The sequence below is a fragment of the Camelina sativa genome, chromosome 9 (genome assembly GCF_030686135.1).
Source record: "Camelina sativa cultivar CO46 ecotype springtype chromosome 9, ASM3068613v1".
Taxonomy (NCBI): domain Eukaryota; kingdom Viridiplantae; phylum Streptophyta; class Magnoliopsida; order Brassicales; family Brassicaceae; genus Camelina; species Camelina sativa.
In genome coordinates this window covers 16,952,936-16,967,709 of record NC_141888.1, presented here as the reverse complement: position 1 = coordinate 16,967,709, position 14,774 = coordinate 16,952,936, and the positions used below count along the sequence as shown (strand labels likewise).

The 14,774-nt window shown below is 35.6% G+C and overlaps 1 protein-coding gene and 1 long non-coding RNA gene across 2 annotated transcripts; both read left to right on the top strand.

Moving 5' to 3' along the window:
• The first annotated feature begins 606 nt into the window (after positions 1-606).
• On the top strand, positions 607-1,213 carry LOC147938202 (uncharacterized). Its single transcript, XR_015566541.1, has 2 exons — positions 607-773; positions 888-1,213. It is a non-coding gene; the product is annotated as an uncharacterized LOC147938202 (long non-coding RNA).
• An 11,571-nt stretch (positions 1,214-12,784) lies between these two features.
• On the top strand, positions 12,785-14,736 carry LOC147938201 (protein FATTY ACID EXPORT 2, chloroplastic). Its single transcript, XM_087466535.1, has 3 exons — positions 12,785-13,307; positions 14,102-14,236; positions 14,446-14,736. Exons 1-3 carry the CDS (start codon positions 12,860-12,862, stop codon positions 14,583-14,585), a joined length of 723 nt encoding a protein of 240 aa, XP_087322661.1. The 5' UTR covers positions 12,785-12,859; the 3' UTR covers positions 14,586-14,736.
• Positions 14,737-14,774: the final 38 nt, after the last annotated feature.

Here is a 14,774-nt window from a genome sequence, read left to right as displayed (position 1 = left end):
TTCTCATGTAAAATATGGTCTCAATAATTTCGTAAATTAATAATCATGTAAATTTACAAACATATATGTTTGTATATGTACTTTTTAGAATTTTGAATTTTCTCATAGAGCTCATATCTATAAAAAAATTTGTTATGTTATATTTTCAAATTATAATGATAGAATACTCTATAACATGTCATAAAAATAGCAAAGTTTTTTTTTTTAATTTTTCAATTTCTACATATGCATCATTTTCATCTTGATATTTTTATAGATTATTTGTAATTTAGGCCTGGGCAATCGGCATAAACCGAAAAATCCAAACCGAATAAACCGAGTTTCTCGGTTATCGGTGCAGAACGTATGAGGTGAAGTGAACCGATCGGCGAGATTATTTTGGGATTTCGGTTTTCGGTTCGGTTCGGTTCGGCACCCAGTAACCGAACGGTTTCTTCGGTTCTCTTACAACCCAATATTAAAGTTTGTTGTACGATTATTTGAGTTTGTTAAAACTTAAAACTTTAAAATGTCGATTTGGGCTTTTAATAATGTTCACTTCAGCCCAATATTAAACAAATGTTTAGTCCAATCTATCATTAATATTTTATTTAGAAAACCCTAGATGTGTTAGTAGCTTTTCCCTTCATTTGCATTTTTCTCTGCCTCCTTCTGTCTCTTTCAGAGACCCTAGCGAGAAAGTTAACATTTTTCTCATTTTCTTCAAATCTCTCATTTTCTTCTCCAAATCATCGCAAGCAACGACAATTTTAAGGCCAAAGATCTTGCTGCAGGTAAATTTACCTCCGATTACTTTTTATTTTTTCTGCCTCTTAAGCGAGAACTACTTTAATCCATTGTTATTATGACTTAGTGAATATTGTTCTTTCATTGTATCTTGTTTTTAGTTCTTAAAGACAAGGATCGAGCTGGCGCGATTCGTACGAATTCACATGAACAAGTTTTTATGCTGGTAACAAGTCTCGCGGGAAGGTGGGTCAAGCAGCCATCGTCTCAGTCACTATCTCGTCGAAAACCCAAATTTTTAATGGGTTTGGACTTGTAAATTTTATAGTGGGCATGTTTTATTTTCATGGACTTGTTATTTTAGTTGTAAATTTGTTAAATTCGTTTGTAAATTTTTTATTGGGCTTGTAACTTATTTCGGTTAACCGAATAAACCGAGGAAAAAAATCAATTCGGTTTAATTCGGAATACAATATTTAGCTTATAACCGAACCGAATAAACCGAGTACCGTACCGAATAAATCGAGTACCGTACCGAACCGAACCGAAGTTTTATCCGGTTCAATTTGGCGGAATTTTTAAAACCCGAATAAACCGAAAAACCGAATAAACCGAACTGGATAACCCGATTAAACCTGTAGTAATGTTTTCTAAATATCATAAATTCAATTCTAATCTTATATTTTGCTAAAACTGTCTCAATTTATAATTTTAAAAAATTTAAACAATTAAAAAATATATCTAAAAATTAATAATTATTAATTTACACTATAAAATAATAATTATTAATTTATAGATAAATTAATATCACTATAAATTAGTACAATGTTACGGTCCCAACATTATTAATTTATAGAGGTTTTACTGATGTTTATTCAGTCAATTTTTCAACTTGGTGGCAAACGCGAAGATTGTGATGATGATGATGGTTTTTTCAAAAAAGTTGTTGTGATTGTGACAACCTGTCCCGTTGACCCCACTAGCCCACCGCTAGCTTGCCCCCATAGACCCGCAGCTGGCCCTGCAGGGTATCGATCCTAACCCCTCACTGGGCAAATAGAACTATTCATCCAAATCCACAGTAGGTCAGGTCAATTGGTGGCAACTTGTCCTGTGGGAAGGTTGTTAAAGGGTGGGACTTCGAACGATACAATTCCAAGGAGCTTTCCAATCTATCTGGAAAATACTAATATTATATAATTAAAAATTTATGAATAAAGGGTTAATTATTTGATCAAATATATGTTTTGCCATTTTTTTTAAAGCAATTTAATTTATTTATTAATTACATATGCTTTCGTAAACCATAATTAAATTTTGATTAAAGTCCTATCTATTTATAGTATTAGGACAAGAAATAGTATATGCCAACTGAAACGGGTAACTCGAATAGTAAAAACAGTATAATTGAACAATTATTCAAAAAGAAAGGGGACATAAAATTTAGATAAAAATATGGAATCGAAAAATATAGGTAGATTAGTTCAAGTCTCAAACTTTCACTAATTTGGGTAGTTGTTGACTATGCGACAGGTAAATGAGCTACTTAGAAACGAGTATTTTGTGAATTTAGGATATTTTTGAAAATAGTTATATAATTTTTGAGAATTATAATTTGTTTTGGATAATTTTAACTAACTAAATAAAAATTAAATATTTAATATAGAATTTATCCCGTCTAAATTGCAAAACCAAATATCTATTAATAAATATTGTATATGAGTAATTATATAAAAGAGAACGATCATAGCAGAGAACTTTCTGATGGATACATGACATGATGACACGGGACAGGATGGAACGGGAAATGACGTGTTTTTCATTCCACAGTAGATACGCCTAGGTTATATACGCATAATAATTTAAAGGGCTTATTATTTGACCAAATACTCATATGTTTATGTATAATTAAAAATTTCTGACATAAAGGGTTTATTATTTTACCAAATATATGTTTTGCCATTGTTTTTTGAAGTAATTTAATTTACTTATTTAGTACATATACTTTCAGGAAAATCATAATTAAATTTTGATAAGTCCAATCTATTTATGGTATCAGGACAAGAAATAATATATGCCACTTGAAACAGGTAATTCAAATAATTAAAAACAGTATTCTAGAACAATGTTCCAAAAAAAGGGACCTAAAATTTAGATAAAAAAAATATAGGTAGATAAGTTCAAGTCTCCAACTTTCACTAATTTGGGTAATTATTGACTATGCGACAGGTAAATGAGCCACTTAGAAACGGGTACTTTGTGAATTTTGAATATTTTTGAAAATAGATAGATAGTCTAAAAGGGTTTAAAAATATGTCTAGGTTATATACGCATAATAGTCTAAAAGGGTTTATTATTTGACCAAATATATGTTTATGGAAAAATACTAATATTATATAATTAAAATTTTATGAATTAAAATGGTTTATTATTTGACCAAATATATGTTTTCCACTGGTTTTTGAAGTAATTTAATTAATTTATTATTGCATATACTTTCGGAAACCATAATTAAATTTTGATTAAAGTCCACTATATTTATGATATTAGGACAAGAAATAGTATATGTCAACTGAAACAGGTAATTTTAATAATAAAAAAACAGTATACTCGAATCAAAAAAGGGATATAAAATTTAGATAAAAATGTGGAATCAAAAAATATAGGTAAGTAAGTTCAAGTATCAAATTTTCACTAATTTGGGTAAGTGTTGACTATGCGAGAGGTAAATGAGCCACTTAAAAACCGGTATTTTGTCTATGAGTAATTATTTAAAAGAGAACGATCATATGATAGAACTTTCTAATATCATAAATGGAACGGGACAAGATGTTTTTCCGTTCCAAAGTAACTACGTCTAAGTTATATATGCACAATAATCTAAACTAAAATCAAACTGAAATTCATATTTAGATTTCATACTAATATTGTAAAGATGCAAAGATTACATATTTAAAATAATATAATTCTAACTTATTTTTATAATTTTAAAATTTATATGAAATTTTAGTCGAAGACGTCGAGATCACAAAATCTCCTATGTTTGCTTCTGATTCCACTGACATCTCGCAAACGCCGTCGTCCGAGAGAGAGACGATGAAAGAAGAGAGAGAAATGTGGACCAAACTTTTTTTTTCCGTTGTGACATTGTAGTTTCTTTCATTGTGACATGTTAGTAGTTCTAAATGTTTCTAAAAATCTAACCACAACATGACTAATAATTTGAATTAAGCCCAACTAACAACTAGAGGAAAACAACGACTTTAAATAGACAATGTTAACTTCTCATTACAATTTTTTGTAAAAAAAGGAACTTCATGATGATTACAGTTTATTTTAAACAAACAGTTCACTAAATTATACTTACTACAAAAACCTATTCAAAAAAATATTAAACAAATAAAACAACAAAGAAAAACAAAAGATCTACATAAAACAGCTGCAAAGATAATTTAACAGAAACAAAAAAAAATAATCTACAAAACCAATCTAAAAACACTCTAATCAAACAACTGCAAAGAGAATTATTTTCTAATCGAACATGAATAGTTTTTAAAAAAAATATCCAACAAACAACATAAACACCCAAATCAAATACAAAAACAGACATAAAGATGAATTTACATAACCAAAAATTAATATACACAAAAAAATCTGAAATATACCTTCATCTAACTCCCGCGCGTAGTTATTATTGAGGTTACATACAGGAAACTGAGAAAAGATGTACTGTAAGATGAAACAAGAATCCGCAATAATTTCGAGACCTGTTTGCCTTTACCAAAAGCTTACCATCACGGTCATGTAGAGTCAGGAAGTCTCCTTTCATTCTGACCGTATTCTGTAAGATGAAACAAGAGTCCGCAATAACATACCAATGCTATTATTACGAAGTGTTTTCTCATTCCTCCACATCAGCATTCACCTAATCAAATTTTTTTGTTTTTTGCATAATAAAAACTATTTTAATATTCATTCATTCCATATTTATTACTTATAATTAGTAATAGTAAAAAATAAATAAAAAAACGTATTAACTAAATTTATTCAATTTTAAAATAGTATAAACAATAATATAATTTTTTAGTAAATAATAAAAATAATAACTATCTAAAAATGAATTAAGTAAAATAAATGAAAATTTTTAAAATAGTAAAAATAATACTATAAAATTGTTTTAGTAATAATGTTATTATTAAAATTATAACCAAAAAATGATTATATTCCAAAATTTAGAATGGGTTAATGAGTTTTAGAATGTAAGTAAGATTTTAATGCATGGTGGAGTAAAAAAACAAGTTATGTAGTTGTATTTATAAAAATATAAACATGAAAATAAAATTGAAGTGAAACATTAGTTTCTAAAAAACATATACCATAAATATTTATTATTAAATTTTACTTATAAGAAAGAAAAGATTAATTACTTAATTTAACTTAACTTAAAAGTTTTGATCTAAAACAAAGACATTGTAAGGGGCACACTTTTTTTGGGAAAACTATGAAAAAGAATTTTGAAAAAATAATCTATCTAAAAAAACAAAATCAAAGATCAGGAAATATAGAAAAAAATGATATGTAAGCCGTTACAAAAAGTGGCATGTGATTTGTGTAGCATATCTCATAAGGTATATTATCAACAGGAGCTAAAATTTTATAACATGATATAAAATATATATAGAAAATATAACATATATCTATATATTGTCAAATGCTTTTAACCCAAAACATTGGTAAAAACAACATATTTAAAGTACATTATGTTTTTTTTTAGAAGATGAAGCTGGGGTTGCATCACAAAATTAACATCTGCAAATAACATATGAGATTTTAGAAAATATGTAACTTGGATTAGTGAATAGATATTCATTGTGGGATTTAAACGTTTCATCATTCTATTACAGCAGATGATGCATTTGAACAACCTCATTGTAGCGACATAGCACTAAAACTGTTCATGAAACTTTGTATATTCATATTTAATGTTGGATATCGATATATTTAAATGGTCTCTATAATTAGGTCAACGATCGACATTGACTTTAGAACTTTTAAAATTATGTTTTCATAGGATATGAATGAACTATTTTAAAGATAAATGTCAGAAGATTGTCGATAATATTATTGCAACACTAGACAATATATGTTATATATAGATTAGATAAATAAGTACGGCATTTATATAGATTTCTCTTTAATCTTCAAATTATATTCATATTCAATGATTCTTATTGATAAATAATTTAACTAAAATCTCACGTAAAATCGCAAATAGTTATAACAAAGAAATATTATCTTCAAAATATATATGTTGTATATCACTGAGTAAAGTAAATTTAGTATTTATATAGATTTATACTCAAAAGTTGGAATGATTATATTTGAGCTCAACAATTTCTATTGATAAGTAATATTTTAAATTAAAATATCGTGCGTGCGCGGGTACAAATTCTAGTATTATATATAATCAAGCGATATGCGGTAGAACATATGATTAAACCAACAATAAAGTATAAATCCGTCAAAAGAATATATAAAGTATAGATCTCGGCATCTCGCCGGTGAAACAATAAACGTTGATTCTGGTTTTGCTAAACCAACGAATTAATTACCAAACTAATTAAAAGCATGTTCTTGGTGAATTAACAAATTAAACCGATTTTTATATATACGCACAACTGACAAACAATAAGCTTGTCTTTGCTTATACAGTAAATCATGTACACAAAAAATAAGAATTTTGGTTTACCAAACCAATGATTCATCAAACCAATTACAAGCATAGATAAATCGATGGAACCTCCTTTATGTATTTGAGGAAAAATTAAAGTATTATAATCATATCTATTCATCACATGATAAAGCTTTATCAGTTTATCTACTGAACGAATTAAATCAAATAATCAGCTTAGGAGATAAAGAGTGGGCGGATTTATTTGGCTGAGGTGGGCGATTAGGGTTTTTTTACTTGGAGAACAAGTTGGACGATGTCGGCGGATCTGCCGCTGCTGCCGGAGTCTCTGGCGACTACCGGACTTATGGGGAGAGCTGTGCAGGCTAGTGGAGGGACCTCGAGTCAAAGTGTTGGTGGGAAACAGTCGGAGAAGGTGATCTCGGAGCAGGATTTCCCGAGCCTGGGGAAGTCTCAAACGGATCACATGGTGAAGCAAGATCAAAAGCTCTGGATGAAAGCGGTGCAGCAGCAGTCGTTTACTAAACATGATTTTGTCATTACGCAAGTGGATGGGAAGGAGAGAGTAGTGGTCCCAAAAGAGGTTTTTGTTGATACAAAGCCGCTATGAGAGGATTTCTTAATTGGCAAGTTTTTGAATGCATCGGCGCCTCATGTGGGCAAGATTCACATGATAGTGAACAAGATCTGGCGTTTGGGAGACAAGTCTTCTCTTATCGATGTCTTTGTGGTCAATGACACAACCGTAAAATTCAAGGTTCGTAGTGAATCGATGAGGAATCGTATATTGAACAGAGGAATGTGGAATATTGTAGGCATCCCCATGCTTATGACTAGATGGACCCCTTTTGCGGAGGAGGCGCAGCCTGCTATGCGTTCTATTCCGCTATGGGTTAAGCTTCAGAATGTTCCACACACTATGTTTACACATAAAGGTTTGGAATTCTTAGCTAGTGCGGTAGGGAAACCACTGAAGCTTCATCCAAAAACAGAATCATGTGTGAGCTTTGATGAAGCTCAAATTCTTGTGGAAGCAGATTTGACGAGAGTTTTGCCAGTGGAGTATCACTTAGCAGGAGAGGAGGAGGGTGAATTGGATGTGGTGGTTCGCTATTCATATCCTTGGCTCCCGCCTCAGTGTAGTGGCTGTGGGAAATGGGGTCACTCAAAGTCGGAATGTTTAATTCCTGTCCAGGAAGAATCACAACCTCTGCGCAGTCCTGTGAAGGAGAAAGACCGGGAGGGGGATACTGTTGTACAAACTGTGGGGGGGGGGGATGCTGTTCAGACTCTTGAGGAAGAGGGGGAACAACAGGGTTGGATTACTCCTCAAAAGACAGGTCATAAATCAAGTCCTCAGAAAAGCAACAAACAAGTCGGGGAAGGGTCTATTCTGTCCAATTCTTATGCCGTTCTTAGTGAACACAGTGAGGACGAGACTGATGTGCAGTCTGTCTCTAAAGAGGAGGATCAGGGAGAAAATGAAAATGAGGATCCGGGAAAGGACATGGGCGTTTCTAAGAATGTAGTTTCGCGAGAGACTGCATCAAATGACCATGATGAGCCAGCGAAGGAGGCAAACAATATTGGAGTTGTCGCTGATGCAGACGTAAGACAGAAAAACGGTCGTGGTACTAAAGCACCCGTCCAGTTGGGTGAGTCCATTCCTCAGGCCACGAAAGAGCAACATAAGTTTGGTTTAAACACTCAAGCTCAGAACCCTCGGGATCCGAGCAAGAGGTTCTCTCATCAATAATTTTTTTATGTCGAACTTCTTCTGGAATGTCCGAGGTTTTAACAAAGATTCAAAACATTCTGTGGTAAGAAGTTGGATGAAGAGTGAGCAGTTCAATTTTGGGTGTTTACTCGAGAAAAGGGTGAAGGAAAATAAGGCAGAGAGGATTGTGGGCTCTGTTTTTCCGGGTTGGTCGTTTCTATCGAACTATGATTCAAATTGCAGAGGAAGGATTTGGGTGCTTTGGAGCTCAAGGGTGAGAGTTACTCCCTTCTTCACAAGTAGTCAGATGATAACGTGCTCAATCCTAGTGGATGGTATGCAAGATGAGTTCTTCGTATCTTTTGTGTATGCTTCTAATAGTACTGAGGAAAGGAAGGTTTTGTGGGGAGATTTAAAGAATCATCAGGACTCGCCTGTGATCCGCACTAAACCGTGGATGATCTATGGTGATTTTAATGAAATTTTAGACGTTGAGGAGCACTCTCTTCATGATCAAATCCAAATTCTGGCTCCAGGAATGAGTGATTTCCAGGAGGTTATGAGGTATTGTTCTCTCCAGGACATGGCCTCACACGGCCCGTTATACACCTGGTGTAAGAAACGCGATACAGACCTGATATGAAAGAAACTTGATAGGGTTCTTGTTAACACCGTTTGGCTCCAGGAGCATAGTCAAGCATATGGCGTATTTGAGGCGGGTGGATGCTCTGATCACCTCCGCTGTCGCATCAAAATGGGGCAAGACCATGTACGCATTAGGAGACCTTTCAAGTTTACAAATGCACTTGTCTCGGACTCAAAATTTAAGCCGATGATTCAGGAGTTTTGGAATGGTACCGAGGCTATTTATTCCTCAACTTCTGCAATTTTTCGTTTCTCAAAGAAATTAAAGGCTTTAAAACCAAAGATAAAGAAGCTTAGTAAAGAAGTTCTTGGAGATCTCACTAGGAAAACGAGAGAAGCGTTTGCTACACTGTGTCAGTGTCAAGTGACCACTCTCTCGAATCCCACAGAAACTAATATGCATCAAGAATCAACCGCCTATAGTCGCTGGCTGCACGTTGCAGGACTTGAAGAGCGTTTTCTAAAACAAAAATCTAAACTCTACTGGTTGAGGGTCGGGGATGGTAACAACAAGGTGTTTTACAATGCTGCTAAAGCTCGAGAGGTTCGAAATGCTATACGCAAAATAAAATGTCATGATGGGACAGTGGTGAATACGCAAGAAGCGATGAAGCAGGAGGCAGCACGTTTCTTTCAAGATTTTTTGGGACACAAACCAGACCATTTAACAGCTTTATCTGAGGAAGCCATTCGTGAGTTGATACACTATCGTTGTCCAGAGAGGGATAAAGTACTTCTTCAAGCTCCTGTTACAGAGGATGAAATCAAAGGAGTTTTATTCTCCATGCCCCATTAGAAAAGTCCAGGGCATGATGGTTTCACTGTGGAATTCCTGAAGGAAACATGGTCTATCATCAAGCAGGATTTCGTTATTTCCATCCAATCTTTCTTCCAGTATGGCTTCCTACCTAAGGGTGTTAATGCTACTATTCTAGCTCTAATACCGAAGAAGAAAGTGGTGTACGAGATGAAGGACTATCACCCCATCTCCTGTTGCAATGTGACGTATAAGGTAATATCGAAGCTTCTCGCGAATCGACTTAAAAGGCTCTTACCCGATTTCATCTCTCCAACACAATCGGCTTTTGTCAAAGATAGATTGTTGATGGAAAATGTCCTTCTTGCTTCTGAGATCGTAAAGGATTATCACAAAGAAGAGGTTTCTTCACGGAGTGCAGTAAAGATAGACATTTCCAAAGCATTTGATTCAGTTCAGTGGACCTTTCTTCTGACTATTTTTAGAGCTCTGGATTTTCCACAACAATTTATTAAATGGATTGAAATTTGCATCACCACAGCCTCCTTCTCGGTTCAGGTAAATGGCGAGTTAGCAGGCTTATTTCAGAGTGCCAGAGGCTTGAGACAAGGCTGCTCTCTCTCCCCATATTTGTTTGTAATTTGTATGCAAGTGCTCTCTGCAATGTTGGAAAAGGCTGCTCTGGACAAACACATTGGCTATCACCCGAAATGTCACAATCTGCACCTTACTCATCTGTGTTTTGCTGACGATTTGTTGGTCTTTGCTGATGGCACAAAGCACTCTATAGAAGGTATTCTTCGCATTTTTGATGAGTTTGCTGATTATTCTGGTCTCAGGATTAGTCTGGAAAAGTCCACTTTGTATATGGCGGGTGTAAGAGAGGAGGATCAAGTTGATATTCTCAACTCTTTTCCCTTTGCAAATGGCTCTCTACCGGTACGTTACCTCGGGCTTCCCCTTCTGACAAAGCGAATGACCACGCAAGATTATGCTCCTCTCATCGCACGCATTAAAGAACGCATCAGTAGCTGGACAGCTCACCACTTATCTTTTGCAGGCCGTCTGCAACTGATCAGTTTGGTTCTCCACAGCCTCATAAATTTTTGGATGTCCGCTTTCCGTCTCCCAAACGCATGTATTAAAGAAATTGATAGCCTCTGTTCCGCTTACTTCTGGTCGGCTCCAACCTTGAATACTAAGAAAGTGAAGGTGGCTTGGAAAGATGTGTGTCTTCCTCGCGAGGAAGGGGGACTTGGTTTACGATCACTCAAAGAAGCTAACTTGGTAAGCTGTTTGAAACTCATATGGCGTCTGTTGTCTGCAAATTTGCTCTGGTCAAAATGGTTGAGGACATATTTGATGCGGAAAGGCTCCTTTTGGTCGATCAAAGAAAATACTGCCGCAGGTTCTTGGATGTGGAAAAAACTGTTGAAGTATAGGCACATTGCATCCGATTTTGTAAAATATGAGGTTCGAAATGGGAGATGCATGATAAGTGGTCGAGTTTGGGTTTTTTATTGGACATTACAGGCCTGCGAGGTTGCATTGATATGGGAATACCGTTACATGCCACAGTTGCAGAGGCGATAGACCATAGAAAAAGAAGGCACCATGTGGACTATCTCAACCAAATAGAGTCTATTCTGGATGAGATACGTTCACATGGGACGACTGATGCGGTCGATGTAGTCTTATGGAAAGGGAAAGGAGGTCGATTCACTACAAAGTTTACGACCAAGGAGACTTGGATGCAGCTTCGGGAGTCTCAGGGTCATAAAGACTGGGCAAGAGGGATATGGTTCTCTCTCGCAACACCGAAATATACTTTCATATCTTGGCTAGCAACACTGAATAAGCTCTCAACGGGTGACCGCATGCAAGCCTGGGGTGGTAATTTTAACACATCATATGTCCTCTGCTCGTGCTCTCTGGAAACAAGAGACCATCTATTCTTTTCCTGTCCTTTCTCAACGGAAGTATGGGCTGGACTCACTGCAAAGCTCCTAGCCAATAGGTTCTCAACAGTATGGGGATGCATCTTATCGCTACTCACGGATACAACACAAAGCTCAGACACCTTATATCTCTTACGCTATACTTTCCAGGCCACAGTCCATACTATCTGGAAGGAACGTAATGGCCGGAGACAAGGGGAAACCTGAAACCCTGCCCCTCTGCTTATCAAGCTCCTGGACCGGAATGTTCGCGACAGACTGCTCTCCATCTATGCTCAAAGAAACGGCAAACACAGGGCTGCAATGGAATTGTGGCTAGGCACAAGATAATCTCCAATTTTTCTTTTCTTTTCTTAAAGCTGTTAGATAGATTTTAATTTTCAAACATCTTAAACCTTCTCGATAAACGTTGATGTAAAAAGTTTTTTTCGAATAAATTTTACATTTTATTCAAAAAAAAAAAAAGAATTAAATCAAATAATTAATATGATGGCAGTGAGTTCGTGAAGCCATGATTAAACGAATACACCGAATAATAATGGATGATTCAACAATATGATAAACACATCAAACAAAGAGATAAAGCTGATCATATATTAATTTATATGATGGATAGAGTAAACTTATCTCAGTGGTTTCGGAGACGGATCGGAGACGTGTGTACACGAGACTGTTGACTAGTTTCGACAGAATTTTCTTTTATATCAAGTGTCCAAGTGTGTAGGAGAGATCAGAGACAACGCCTTAAAGAGTTCTCTATCGGATAGTTAGAGAGTGTTTAAAAGATGAAGAGTGTATTGTCGGAAACGTAGCTGAAGGTAGGAGACATAACGGAGAAATTTTTTTTTCGACGGCTAGAGTTTAGAGCACGCTGAATTGTTCTTTTGTATTATTAATTTGTTCTATATGATATAACATATATATAAGTCTATAATATTAGGATATAGGGCTTATATTAATGGGCTGATAATGTACATCCATACAACAATATAATCATTCATAACATACTGAAATTAATTATATAATAAGAAAACCGGAATTTAAATCGAACAAACCAATAAAAATGTTGATTCAGTTTCAATTTGGAATTGAACTCAGTATTTTTACATGATCCGAACCAAATGAAGAATCGAAGTTCGAATCCGGTCAATGTTGGCTAGAAATTTTTAGAACCGAACAAACCAAACTTTGAAGTTTACGAACCCAATTGGACCGAAGTAAGTCCTAATGAAAACCGGTTTACAGATATGACCAAATCAGCCGGTTAAGGTTCATTATTTGATTAACGTGCTTATTAGAGAAGAAATCAATCAATCAATCAGTAAAAATTTAGTCGTTAAACGAAGCTTGCGAAGAAGACGAAAATGGCGGATTTGGTTTTGAGTTCCTCTGCACAGTCCTCTCTCCTTCACGTCAGACCCAATCTCTTCCTACTCAATAGCTCCGTGGCTTCGCCGATCCGAAGCGTAAGATTCCTCAATCGCAACGGTTTTCATCCTCTGGCGTTCGCATCTGGTCATCGACGACTTCCTCTTGGTGCTGTAGTTCCCTCTGACTCGAAGAAGACGATCACCGGTACGATTACTGCTAACTGCGTTGCTTCGGGAGTCAAAGCTGTTGAAGTTGAGCCTACAATCGATTACGGAGGTGGTGGTGGAATTGGAGGTGATAAATTTGGTGGCGGCGGTGGTGGACGCGGCGATGGAAATGACGACGAAGGAGATAGTGATGAGGAGGAGAGTGATGGGAAGAAGAATACGCCTTTGTCTATGTCGCAGAAGTTGACTCTTGGTTACGCTTTTCTTGTCGGAGGTGAGATATCTTCATTGTGGAATCCATTGTTGTGTATAAGGATTTTAGAACTTGGATATGAAGCTAAGATTATCAATTATCTTGTTGTAGGTGAGAGATTCGATTTTGTCATCTGTTGGCACTTTTAGGGTTTAGGGTTTTACCTGCTTCGTCATTTAGGTTTGATTTTCAAATTGGGGTTTGTGGATCACTTTGATGAGTTACTGGTAGCAAAATTTTGACAGTTCTTTATCGGGGATTAGAATCTGATCAGTGATGATTTCCTGAACTCTAGTGTTTCAGTGGAATCCATTTTTTGAATGTTTTTAACAAGTTGATTTATCTTGGGGAGTTTTAGATACTCCCACTGATGAATTAGGAATTAGAATTATCTTCACACTCGTTAGTCTTTGTGAGAAGAAAAAAGTTCGTAGAGGATTAGTTGCTGTTGCAGATTTGCTAAAGATGGGTTTTGATGTGACTTGAATTCTGCATAACTTGATGCAATAATAAAGGTTTTTTTTGGATCTGACTGTCATAGCTTTAGGTTCAAATTGAATGGTTACTGTCCTTGTTGATGCCTTTAAGATTCTTTCTATGAGATAATGTTACTAATTTGTTTCAGATCGCTGAGTTTCACAATCCAAAGTTCGTTCAGTCTGTATCCTGTCCTGTGTATGCTTATTATTAGCTGAAGTTAATTTCCCATTTTATTATGGACTCACAGATATAGCGTATATAAGAACACTGATGTTATGCTTGCCTAGAAAGTGATGCTCAAATGCCCATGAACTGTTAAAATGGTTTTGATGCAGTTGGTGGACTGATGGGTTATCTGAAGAGTGGTAGCCAGAAATCACTCCTTGCAGGTGGACTGTCAGCTGCTGTTCTGATGTATGTATTCACACAGCTCCCAACAAAACCAGTTCTTGCATCAACTATTGGCGTAGGTAAGGAGAAACATATCCAACAGCAGAGTAGTTCTGTCAAGTCTCTCACATGTGGTAGTCATACCTTAATCCTAGTTGACAATTTGCTAGTTTGAAAAAAGGATCAAAAGTTGGACTCTTGGATGGTGATGAATGATACTCTATCTTTTTACAATGCCTGATAAAATTGCCGCCTTAACACTTGTGTTTGTTTGTGTTGTATAAAAAAGTGATGGCGGGTGCATTAACGTGGGTGATGGGAACCCGATACATAGGATCGAAGAAGATATTTCCGGCTGGAGTCGTGTCAATCATGTCTTTCATCATGACCGGAGGATACATACACGGTATCATGCGCAGCCTTCACTAAGCAGCAGCAGCCAGCACTCTCGAGTCCAATCTATTACAAAGTGTCTGACCTTTTTTCTTTGTGTGTGTGTTTCATGGTGTAAAGCAGCTTTTGCTACTTTGTTTTGTATGAACCGTAAGAAGAAAGAAACTACCAAAACGTTCCAGAGAAAGACCCTTTTACCTTTCTTATTTATTTCTTATGGATTTA

Excerpts from the sequence above, each read along its gene's own strand:
- LOC147938201 (XM_087466535.1), top strand. The coding sequence starts at position 12,860 with ATGGCGGATTTGGTTTTGAGTTCCTCTGCACAGTCCTCTCTCCTTCAC. Across the intron at positions 13,308-14,101 it reads TTACGCTTTTCTTGTCGGAG|TTGGTGGACTGATGGGTTAT; the intron begins GTGAGATATCTT and ends GTTTTGATGCAG. Across the intron at positions 14,237-14,445 it reads TGCATCAACTATTGGCGTAG|TGATGGCGGGTGCATTAACG; the intron begins GTAAGGAGAAAC and ends TGTATAAAAAAG.